Source organism: Echiichthys vipera (assembly GCF_963691815.1).
Source record: "Echiichthys vipera genome assembly, chromosome: 7".
Lineage (NCBI taxonomy): Eukaryota > Metazoa > Chordata > Actinopteri > Perciformes > Trachinidae > Echiichthys > Echiichthys vipera.
The window spans coordinates 7,963,553-7,976,099 of NC_139832.1; the positions used below are offsets into that span (position 1 = coordinate 7,963,553).

Genomic DNA, 12,547 nt, shown 5'->3' on the forward strand with positions numbered 1-12,547 from the left:
CACTACCATCCACAAAAAGGTCAGTTGTTTACTCTGGACTGAAAGCATGCATGCTATGCACTTGAACCACACTCTCAATCACATTTCTTTGGAAATAGCGAAGAAGTAGCACATCCTGCAGATCTCTCCTCGGATACAGTGAGTTCCTTTCTGTTCATTGATATTTCTTACTAGATTTAGTTTTATTAAAACCTGTTAAACTTGACAACTGCATGTTTGGTGCTGCACATAGATGGGATAATATAATTCTACTTTGCATTTTGGAAAATAAATACAGGTTAAGCACCTCTGGGTATATATTGCAAAATCCCATGAGTTTTTCTGAAGTGTTACGATGAACTGGGAACTACTGGAGACACATCATTTTTAATAATGGGTCATTCTTATTTGTCAAAGATTGAGTTACACTGATTTCATTTGAGTGATTTTGAATGATTGGTTGTAAATTATGATAAAACAATATTCCTGCTGAGGCCTGAAAATAGGCAAATTATTAAAGGTTGAATATGGAGAATGAGCAGAGCAACGCCATTTAGTGTCTCAAGATCGTAGTCGCAACAACAGAAAACAATTCCATTAGTCGGGTTGCCAGGTTCGTTGCCGAGTGTGTCAAGTGATCAGCCTGCGCCATGTCAAGTGATGAATCTACAGGGTAACGACTCATTTCCACTAATCAGTACATTTTACAACACTATTTAACATTAGCCAGTCTTCAACTGGAAGTCTTTCTTTGAATGATGTGTAATCGATTAGCTAGCTAGCTCTTAAGTCAGCTGAGTAGCTGCGCTGAACAACAGACAACCCTGGCAACCAGCCATGCCGGCTGCTAATGGCTGGTACAATGTAAAGAGAACATGACAGAAAGTCATTAGCAAGCCCGTCAAAAAAAAATTAAAATATTAATTCAGACTAAATATATTTTTAATGGAAAAGCAATACTTTCATTCTGTACCCCTCAAAACGCCCCATGGGTGTATTATTTTTTTTTTTAATTATAGCTTTTACTAATATTCTACATATTCAACCTTTAACTATATTTCAAATACTAGTAGATTTCAAATATTAAAATATGTATTTGTTTCAGAATATTTTGATCCCAGTGACAATCAGTATTGTCAAAGTAATGTTTACCTCTCTGTCAAATAAATATGTTGCTGTTCTACATTCTGAAGATGAAGATGTGTCTACTGTTCTGCGTCCTCTGCCTGATGACTCCCACCGGCTATAGCCAGCTTTCAGGTCCACCTGGTCCCAGAGGGCCACGTGGGTTACCTGGTGGGTAATTCTGACTTCCACAATCACACTCATTGGAACCCACTTTCTGACCAGCTTTTGTCTAAATTCTGGCACCCCCATGTTGGACAGGCAGATGCGTTCTCTCCCATCTCACAAGAGCCTCTGAAGTCACCTTCCTTTTAGTTTCTTCATTTGACTCACAGTGTCAGATGAGATTGCTCACAAGGCCACCCTAAGTTCTGACTGTCAACTTTTACCCCAAACATCGTAAAATACAGAGAAAGGATTGACGTGACATTTGCTGAGAAAATTATGGGAAAATTAAATTCAAATGATGATGATGATTATGGGCACAGTGTATTTTGGCCTGTTACATGTCATGTACTGTCACAAAAAGGGGCTAATATTCAATTATTTAAATATTTTTCTGCTCACTGGTTTGAGGAACTTTTTTGACCTGCAAAAGTGTTTCTGAACTTTCTGTCTTTCCATCTCTTCAACACAGGTGAGCGTGGGGCGCCTGGACCAGTTGGACAACGTGGACAGACTGGAACTCCTGTATTCTGTGGAAAAGGTTATTTATTTTCCATATCACAGAGAGCATATTTTCTAACATTACCTTGAGGAGTTGAGTAACTCCTGGTTGTCATTTACTAATATGCAGAATGCAGCAGCAGAGGGGACAGAACTTTAACAAATGTCAGTGTCTCAGAAATCCCAGCACACATGGACTCACGAGTTGTTAGAGAGGTGTAGATGAATTCGCAAGGGGTGGACACTTGTACATTAGTGTTAATTCGAAGAATGTAAAGATGTAGAATGTGTAATGAAGACAAAGTATTATAGACATTGTGCAGTGCATAATAAAACCAAAGTTTGAACCTGGCAGCCATCTTGGGCCCTTTCGTGTGAAGTATTCATAATATGCCTTTGTAGGCATCCTAAATGGTAATCCTGAATTCCTCCCACAATCCAAAGACATGCAGGTCTGAGGTTAATTGATCAGTTTTGAAAATGAGTGTTCCTTTGCTCAATTTCAGCTGGGTCGGCTCTAGCCCACCACAACCTTAACTGGGATAAGCATTTTTTTTTTCTACAGATAAGTGGATCTGGAGGCCTAAAATCGAATTTTTCTTCAATCATCAATGAATCTGCATTCAGTCTGAGACACTTGCATTATGCAAATCAGGGAAAATTTGTCCATAAGGAGAAGAAGAAGAAGAAGAAGAAGAAGAAGAAGAAGAAGAAGAAGAAGAAGAAGAAGAAGAAGAAGAAAAAGAAGAAGAAGAGAACTTGTGCAACTTTAGGTTTTTTTTTTCATTTGGGTGTACACCTGACAAATTATGGACTCAGAGTCAACTTACTTCTACTTTAGTAACTGAACTTGATCTGTTTGATCCAGGTGTCTCCAGCCAGGACCTGGAAACCTTAAGGAACAGCCTTGCAAAGTTAGAGTTGAGTAAGTATTCTGTTCAAGCATTACCAAGGACTGTTGCAGGGAGGGAGTGCATGTGGATGAACATTCATTCAGCTGTTCAAGAGACACTGCTTTATTAGATTTCTTATGTAAATAAGTTCTGTCCTTACTCATATTAAGCCTTTTTTTTGCAAAATGCTGCAACACTTGGCTAAAGGGGCAATCCTGGGATCTTTAAAAACTGTGAATATTACAACATGGCTTAATTTTGAACAGGAAAGACATGGATGAATGTATTTCACCTCCATAAGACACTAAATAAGTCTCATTTTTAACTGTCAGAGGAAGAACAAACGTGTAATACTAAATATGTTTTGATAAAGACTTCTGAACAGAGATTGAGGACCAGAGGGCTAATATCATAATACCTGTTTGAGGTTGTAGAGGAAATGCTTTCTCCTTCTTCATTTAGTTCTGATTTCTTTCATCTTGTTCCCTTTACTTTCAGCCATAAACTATGACTTTGTCCGAAGAGTTGGTCAGAAATACTTTGTGTCCCACAAGAAGGGCGACTCTTTCTCCAGGGCGGTGGAGTTCTGCTCCCAACGAGGCTTAGAGCTGGCTTTGCCCCAGAACGAGGAGGAGAACAACATACTGACTCAAGTGTTCAGGGGAGATTACAAAACAGCCTGGATCAATGTCAACAATAAAACATCTGAGGGGAATTTTGAGGCTGACATGAAGAACCGACCTCTGACCTTTACCAAATGGGAAGAAGGGCACCCAGACAAATCCATCCAGGACACAGGCTGCACCATGCTGTCAGAAGACGGTGGCTGGCAAGTGACACAAGAATGTTCTCTGAATGCATTCATCATTTGTCAGTTATAGAAAGCTCTTGTATTTCAGATTAGGAACCACTGCATGTTACAGTTCACCAAAACTATTATCTCAGATCTTTGTCCCTATTGCATTATATTTGCATCATCTGCATGGCTTCATTATTGTTGCACAGACATATTCAGGAGCAATATAATACATGTATAGCTACAATGGTGGATTCTGAAAACATACAGTTTTTCTCAGCAAAGTGTATAGATACATAACTAAATAAAAATAAATAAATGTTGGATGTGTTATTGATCACTTGCTGTGATGATGCTTCCCCTGAGTTACCGGCGGTGTCAGTGGTTGCACTGTTGTCAGCCATCCTCGGCTTCGGCGCATCATTCGGTGTTCGATTACTTTCCCCCGTGACCTGCCTTAGAGCTATGTGACGTCATTTCAACACTTTCTACTCCTACCCACAAACTGAATTTGTGTTCACAGGGGAGACTTCGTAGTCGTGGAAATTAGAGTTGTACTCACAGCTTTTAGATTCATACTCACATAAAAACAATCGAACAATTTCGCAGACTTGTGTATGACAGCAGAATTTTGTGTACAACTTTTTTATGTACAAATAGGAATGGTTAGAATCACGGACGAATCTTTTAATCATGGACACATCTTTTTGACAGCTGTCTTACTCCATACCCTTCCCTGTCTAAATTCGGCTTCTCGGTCCTTAGCTTACTGTAACATTACACTAAGAAATGCATCATTGTATATCTGAATCGAAATGTGTTTTAACTTGTCGGTACAGACCTTTACATTGTTTCACTTTTGACTATTGTTGGTTAACAAGAGGGAGGCTTTGGTTCCATTTTCTCTTAACTGTGTCATATTCATTCATCTTCAACCGCTTATCCCGTGGTCGGGGTCACGGGGGGGCTGGAGCCGATCCCAGCTGACATCGGGCGTGAGGCGCGTTACACCCTGGACAGAATGCCAGTCTATCACAGAGCACATAGAGACAAACAGAGACAGACAACCATTCACACCTACAGGCAATTTTAGAGTCATCAATGAACCTAACACGTGCATGTCTTTGGACTGTGGGAGGAAACCGGAGAACCCGGAGAAAAACCCACGCAGACACGGGGAGAACATGCAAACTCCACACAGAAGGACCCCAGTCGGGATTCAATCCTGAAACCTTCTCGCTGTGCTAACCACTACACCACCGTGTAGCCCCAAACTGTGTCATATCTCATGAAAATATTTTTGACCTGCTTTTCATTTGCTCTCTGCTGGATCCCTCATATTTCTTAAATTTAAACTGTTTTCTCAGCCTGTTGTAACAGGCTGGAAACTACTGGAGGCATTTCTTTGCAATGATTGTGAAAGAACTTGTAATTTATTTCCTAGTTTGGGAAATCCACCAACACAGTTCTTTGGAGATTATTACACAACGCCTAGATCAACGTCAGCAATAATAATAATAAAAAAAAGCAGATGGGAATACTTAAAAGAGCGACCAAATGGGGAGGAGTTTGACACACAAATGTTATCTGAATTCTTCATTTGTCAGATGTAGAAAAGCGTCATGTCCCTTGCAAGTGTCTCTTTCAAAAAAAGACTTTATCTAATAAGTTTATGTCCTGGGTCTCAATTAAAGAACGGTATAGGTGTTTGATTCTTGGTGGGTTGGGACGGCAGAGAAAACTGTTTCAATGTTTTTATACTGAGCTGATCTAATGGAGAATCTCCTTGGCTTTTACACACGTTTCATAATTTACTAAACTGATTTTGTGCACAGATACACAGATAATGATTGAGGGAAATTAATTAAAGTGATCTTAAAAGACCACACAAGACACACAAATGTTCTGTAATGTGAGTGTTCTGCATGTCCTGTTGACGCCTTCAATTAAGACTTGTTATAAATACAAAGGTTTAAACTCAAAAACTTGAAAAATTCAAACCTCTCAGTCGATGGATACTTCAAATATGGCTTCTTTAGAAGAGGCCATATCCCAGGATCATAAAACAACTTAAAATTGGCATTGATCAGGAAAAGAAGGCATGAAATAAATAACCTTGTGTCATGTGTTGGAATGGAAATGTTCTTTCTGTTTACCCAGAGCTCTGTTTTCTCAGACCACTGGGAAGCTCTGGTTCTTATTTCTGTGTCATTTCCAGTAAAAAATATGTTTCACCTGTTTTTAATTTCTTCTTCACTGGATCTCCCATATATTTGGCATAAAGTGTTATTTCCCCACATTTCATTTTGAAGGAGCAAAGAAGCAGCACATCCAGATCACTCTTCACCTGTACTGTAAGTTCCTTTCTGTTTATCGCCTACTAGATCAATGTCATTGACATACTATGAATACTATACTGTATACTACTTTACTATGCACTTAGAAAATGTCATTACTATGTAAGTGATTCAACAACATGGGGAATTCTGGAGACATGATTTGCAGTACGGGGCAAATGTTATTATCGTGAAATAATGATTTACTTATTTATTTTATTTTATTTTCTACACTTTTTTGGTTATAAATGATGACAGGAGCCTGTAAATAGAAAAAATAATAATTGTATTTTAATAGATTTCAGTTCTGCAGTGAAACGATGAAGCTGTTTCTCCTAGTCGGCATCCTCTGCCAGTTGGCTACTATTGGCTACATGCAGGTTGTTTCCGGTCCTCCTGGTCTTCCTGGTCCTCCTGGTGCCAGAGGACCTCCTGGTTTTCCAGGAATACCTGGGCCAATAGGGCCAAGTGGGAATCCTGGTTTTCCTGGAGCAAGAGGTCAAGCGGGCATGAAGGGTGAAAAAGGTTTGTGTCGTGTATTTTTTGGACGAGCCTTTTGTCCAAAAGAAGTTACAATTGTGTTTTTAAACTCTAAGAGCTAGATGCCATTAAACAATTGTCAATAACCCTTCCAAATAAGTAGCTAAAAGCATGTTAGAAAACTCAATTGCACATTTTTTAAAACAGATAAGATGGAAAAAAGTCCTAGCATGGGGTGTCGAGGTGTAGTCTGAAAGGGCGGTTTTCAGCCTACGAGGAAAGGACCGTAACTGTAACCCCAATGGAGAAGTTCTTTCCCCCATGGGTGACTGATCAGGCAGATTTGCAAACTGTTTGGAAAGGAGTGTTTCTCGCATGCAGGGCTGAAACTGATTAGCCAAAAAATTAGGAAGGCTGACATTCAAATCTCTTAATACTTTCATGGTCGCCAGAGTTTAAACCCTTTTGACTTGTAACAACAGGACTTAGTAATGACTTAGTAATGCATGCCCAACTAGGGAGACCGCAATTAATTGAGTTGTCTTTTTGTTTTTCATCCATCAAACTTAGTGTGGCTTTGGCTTTTTAAGTCTTGTTTACTTTCTTTTTACCGGCTCTTCGGGGGACATAGGTTCAGCTGGACTACCTGGAATGCCCGGAGAACCTGGACTTTGTAGAGGTAAGCTTCTTTTTTTTTTTAGAAAATATATACGTATGTACACACACTTGACTAAATGTCACGTCATCAGGTTTGACACATTCATTCATTCATCTTCAACCGCTTGTCCCTGTCGGGGTTGCGTGGGGCTGGAGTCGATCCCAGCTGACATCGGGCGTGAGGCGGGGTACACCCTGGACAGGACGCCAGTCTATCTCAGGGCACATAGAGACAAACAGAGAGAGACAACCATTCACACCTACGGGCTTTATGAATTTTGTCTAACAGTTGGTATAAATGAAACGCTGAAATGATTAGTCATCAATAAGTGAGTCACAGTAAAGTATCAAAAGTCATAATCATAATAAGAAAAGAGTCCATTAACAAAAAACCTTAAATGACCACAGAGGTGAATTAATACCTCTGTGAAACATCCTGAACAAACGGTAAATATCCATAGTAGTAATATTTATTGCAGGGGCTTTTACACTGGTTTACATGATATTATAATGTGGCATGAAGGAAAAGGAAAAGAAATGATAGATTTTTTTTTATTTGAAGGGATTTCACATCTGTGAGTACCAATTTACAGTATTGCACATGGTAACTGAACCTACTCTGCTTAATCCAGATCCCACTGGTGTTGTTTGCCAGAACGATGCCCCTTTAAAGAAGAGCATTGATAAGTTAAACCTGGGTAAGTATCTTAATTCAAGGACTACCATTGTTTGTTGTAGGGGGTGAGCATGTGGATGGTGATTAATTACAACTTTAACGTTAAATGTACCTTAGTACTTTTAAGTATGTATTCGTTCATCTCCTATGCACTTGGATGTTTGAGAAAGGAGCAATGAGTGAAATCATTTTAATACGATTATTCAGTTTTTTCTTGCACGTTGGATTTGGAAGTTAAACCTTAAATGTAACACAGTATGGTTAAGTAGAGGACATAAGCCTGTATTTAACCTGGGTGTGCTAGAAGATGATAATACAGTTTGGGGTTAATGGAAAACACAGATTTATTCCTGCTTTGCATGCTGTTTTCTTTCTTCAGCTATAAACTATGACTTTGTCCGAAGAGTTGGTCAGAAATTCTTTGTGTCATACAAGGAGAGAGACTCTTTCTCTGTGGCGGTGGAGTTCTGCTCCCAACAAGGCTTGGAGCTGGCTTTGCCCCAGAACGAGGAGGAGAACAACATACTGACTCAAGTGTTCGGGGGAGTTTACAAAACAGCCTGGATCAATGTCAACAATAAAACATCCGAGGGGAATTTTGAGGCTGACATGAAGAACCGACCTCTGACCTTTACCAAATGGGAAGAAGGGCAGCCAGACAAATCCATCCAGGACACAGGCTGCACCATGCTGTCAGAAAACGGGGGCTGGCAAGTGACACAAGAATGTTTTCTGAATGCTTTCATCATTTGTCAGATATAGAAAGGCAAAGCCTGCAAGTCTGCATGTAGAACCTGTCCATATACATTATTTTTGTTGGGACAAAGTATTGTATAACTGTCTAAATGTAAGTGGATAGTGTGGGACAATGAAACGGCAGAAAAAGATCGTCCTTTTGTACTATAAAATTTCATTCTGCTAATGACTCAATAGGTCGAGTGGTTTCCCTGTTTAGGAAAAAATGCTTTAAAAAGGCATCTCTGTTCTGAAGTGTAACAGTTAACCAACCTGTGATATATCTCACCATATGCAGCAATAAAGTACACAACAGCAATGTATGTCCATTGATTCATAACCAGCCCGAAGAGTGACAGTGGAATTTTTTCAACATGTGTGTGTGTTTGTCTGTGTTTACAATTGTGTGTGTGTGTGTGTGTGTGTGTGTCAGTGACGTGCAGTGAGGGTTGGGGTTGGGGAGGCACTGACTCATAAGTCAGATTTACAAACATACAGTTGGATGCCAATAGGATAGGATGAGAGAATAGGAGCAAATAGGATGCTGAAAACCATTTTAAAACACCAGAGCCACTGTATATTGCAGTATATCTTACCTTTACTTGTACATGACTTCTCGCTTTGACTGAAAGTCCAGCTTTGAAAAATTTCTTAGTTTAGAAATCAAATCCTCCATTTTCAGGGCGAGAAATGACAGCTTGTCGCTAAGCTCTACAGCATCGCACAGCACACTTCTTGTGTTTACTTTTTGCACACAGGTCAGAGTTCACCGTGACCTGCTGGCTATTAGGCTGCTCACTATCGCCGCCTAACTTGAGGCAGAGGTAGTGCCTGCCTCAAGCCAAGCATTTTCCCTGTGGATTTATGTCACATCAATAAGATGTAAATATTACACACATACGTAAAATACATTACTGAGCACCATGGAAAAGAAGACGTATGCTTTTATTACATAAAAGTGTCCTCAACCATCATATTGGAAACATACACAGAAATGGTAACAAGCACGCGCAGAGGGCACGCGCTCAATACAGTTTGTGAGTGATTGCGCAATCTGGAGGGAGGCACGGCTGTCTGTGCCTCACCTCTCGCATCCGAAGCGACTCCGCTTATTTAAATAGGAAATACAGAATTTTCTGCCATTTTTACTATAAAAACGGTCAAAATACATTAAGAACCACACCAAAATCATAGTCCAGAGGACAAATATTAATACTTGTTATTTTATTATTTCGTTTCTTTATTCTCTCATGATGACAGGGGAGGCGCAGCCTCACCTGCCTCCCCTGACTGCACGTCACTGGTGTGTGTGTGTGTGTGTGTGTGTGTGTGTGTGTGTGTGTGTGTGTGTGTGTGTGTGTGTATGTGTGTGTGTGTGTGCGTACGCATCTAATGTTGCAGGGACTGCCCCAGAGGTGGTGGATGTTAGTAATTTGAAAGCAACAGGTCAGAGGACATCGTATTACCATGAAGAACGCGGTAATTGCAATTCAACAGTTTGGCCACTATGTCAAATTGGCGCACTTCCTGAGAGGCTGATAACGGATGCCAACTGCCCGCAGAACTCAAAGAAGAAGAACAAAAACTAGATGTAAACATAAACTTTCTAAATGTGTCCAAGTTTGGTTCCTGTTGCAGTGTGTGTGAACGACAACAGCTGACAGGAAGTTAACAACGAACAAGGTTGTTGCCTAGCAATGGAATTCCGTTGAAAAGGTATATACAAATGTATTATACCAGAGATTATGACTTTGACTATACTTTCCACGCTCAACTCCTGTTTTTTGGTTTTTCTTTTGTACTTGAGTAAGAAATGGAAATTGTTGCGTAAGTTGTACAAAAACGTTTCCAACCATGGCTCATCATCAGAAATATAAAGTTTGTGAGGGCGTTGAACAGTATGCAGCAGAGTGGCGCAGCGGAAGCGTGCTGGGCCCATAACCCAGAGGTCGATGGATCGAAACCATCCTCTGCTAGGTTGCTATTTTTCTTTCACAAGCTTTTCCATTATTTAAATTCAGTTTAAAAATTAAATAAGTTAAAATTAAATTGACCTAACTGTTGTTGACTAATAACGAATTCGTGTTGCTATGTCTTATAAGAAAATGTAATGTTGAACACAGGTTAAAATCTTAGCAATAAGCCTGCGCCTCTAGCAACATCACAATGTGGAGACAGTCTTGAGTGTAGTTACCACACAGACTCACTCTATATACTTGTCCCCTAATACTGTGTATGTAACTGTACTTTTCGCTGTAGGGATTTGCACACTATATCTAGTTCAAATAAAGGGTGGAAATGGACGCTGAGGATAGTGTCAGCCATATTTTTTTAAATTTTTGTAAGTGGACAGCAGAGGGCATTGTTGTTCAACATTTCAACATTTTAATGTCTCCAACTATAGCCTTCCAATTTTCAACTTTAGATGATAATTCATTTGTAGTAGTAGTAGCACTAGATTCTTTCCCACATCTCTACAATGAATCTATAAAAAAAAATGAGTAATGCTTGCTGTTCCCTTTCACAAGGCACTACTAAACACCTTCTTTTGTGCAGTGGGGATGTTCGCCATCAACAGACTGTGTGGCTGTACTTGGAAACTCCAATGTGTGTAAGTGAATGAATTTGAAGTGCTTCGAAATATGTTACGGAGCCAATCCTTCACTGTAAAAAGAATAGAGACGCACCGATCCATTTTTTCCGATCCAATACCTGGGCTGAGCGTATTTTCCGATACCGATCTGATACTACTCATGAATGAAGGAACAGTATACTTGCCATGTGAGTAAAGGCATCAGGCTTTACACAAACATTTAGCCTTGTTAAATAACCTTGTACTAAAATGAACAATTATTTCCATCATCAAATCATTTGCTGTATGTCTCTTGATGAATCAATTAGTCATTCTCTCTGTCTCTCTCTAAAATATGACCTTTTTGCACCCATTCGATTCCCTAAAAGGCCACATCACTCAATAATTAATACAGGTCATATATTTGGTCAATCAATATTTGGTCCTCTAACTACCATTCACAATCAATGAATAGAGAGAATTCTGTTTTGTGTTTGTTCTGTTTTGTAAAAAGACTTTGAGTTCATTGAAAAGCTATAACCTTAGTGCCCAACTCAACACAGTTATATTTACACTACAATGATTACCACAGGTTATTTAATTATTAGTATTGTGGGTTAGTGAATATATACTCATCATACATCCATGGGTTGACTGTGGATAAGAATATTGTAGGTTCGACACCTGGCTGGCTCGATACCTTTTCTTATTATCGTTATTTGTGGTTGGGCAGTTGGTTAGCGATGATATGACGTTAATAATTATTCCACCAAATATTGACAGGTGAGGTGTTAAGAGCTCCACTGAGACAGACCAATGTTAGTTTTTACTATCATAGTTTATTACAATTCTGAAATCGATATCAGCGACTCATATTTGCATGAAGGGATATTTTATATATTATATTATATATATATTTTCTCAACATCTTTTAAGAATTTCTAGTCTATGGATGAGAGAAACATGTTTCTGCCGGGGATCGAACCGTCAGTCTCTGAACTCACAGCTCCTCATGTCATACCATTGTATTCCCCACAGAGGGTGTGTGCGTAACATTTATTTTACTGGGGATTTTTCATTCAAGCAACGATTCTTATTTCCTATTTTCTAGTACGGTTTAAGATCATGATAATATATAAAAGATAATAAAAAGAACTGTCATAAGAATGTTTTGGATGAAGTCCCTTGAAGAAGTAATACCGGTTAATTTACTTTATCCTCTTTTTATTTTTTATATAATGAATTATATATAATTTAACTGTGTATTCTATTACAGTTTGTGTCAATTTGTGTTGTATGCATATCTGTCTGTATGTCTTATGTAGGCTATTTATACTGTATATGATTTATTCTGCCCTCTGATGTTATAGTGTGTATTTGTATGTCTGACTATGATTGTACATTTTGATGAATTAATAAAATAAAACAAAATAAAAGAAGTATTTTGAAAAAAAGATGTGCATTACACACGTCAACTAGAATAGGGCATTGCCTGTATATAAAGAAGAAGAATCTCCGCTCCCACTTTAATAACTTTAGTATCTTACTTTTTTCCCTTTTTTTAAATTATTAGAAGTTTTTATGTATGTATTTATTTTGTCGTTACGTCTATTTGTTATTAATGTGATGTTC

General features: G+C 38.9%; 1 protein-coding gene across 1 annotated transcript; it reads left to right on the top strand.

The window, feature by feature from the left end:
* The first annotated feature begins 101 nt into the window (after positions 1 to 101).
* On the top strand, positions 102 to 8,662 carry LOC310949065 (uncharacterized protein). The gene is made up of 10 exons (XM_083916398.1): positions 102 to 138; positions 1,173 to 1,275; positions 1,742 to 1,810; positions 2,639 to 2,695; positions 3,162 to 3,543; positions 4,174 to 4,230; positions 6,094 to 6,320; positions 6,907 to 6,954; positions 7,565 to 7,630; positions 7,988 to 8,662. The coding sequence occupies exons 2-10, from the start codon at positions 1,173 to 1,175 to the stop codon at positions 8,368 to 8,370; spliced, it is 1,392 nt and encodes a 463-aa protein (XP_083772524.1). The 5' UTR covers positions 102 to 138; the 3' UTR covers positions 8,371 to 8,662.
* Positions 8,663 to 12,547: the final 3,885 nt, after the last annotated feature.

Excerpts from the sequence above, each read along its gene's own strand:
- LOC310949065 (XM_083916398.1), top strand. The coding sequence starts at position 1,173 with ATGAAGATGTGTCTACTGTTCTGCGTCCTCTGCCTGATGACTCCCACC. Across the intron at positions 3,544-4,173 it reads TTCATCATTTGTCAGTTATA|CTGTCTTACTCCATACCCTT; the intron begins GAAAGCTCTTGT and ends TCTTTTTGACAG. Across the intron at positions 7,631-7,987 it reads CATTGATAAGTTAAACCTGG|CTATAAACTATGACTTTGTC; the intron begins GTAAGTATCTTA and ends TTCTTTCTTCAG.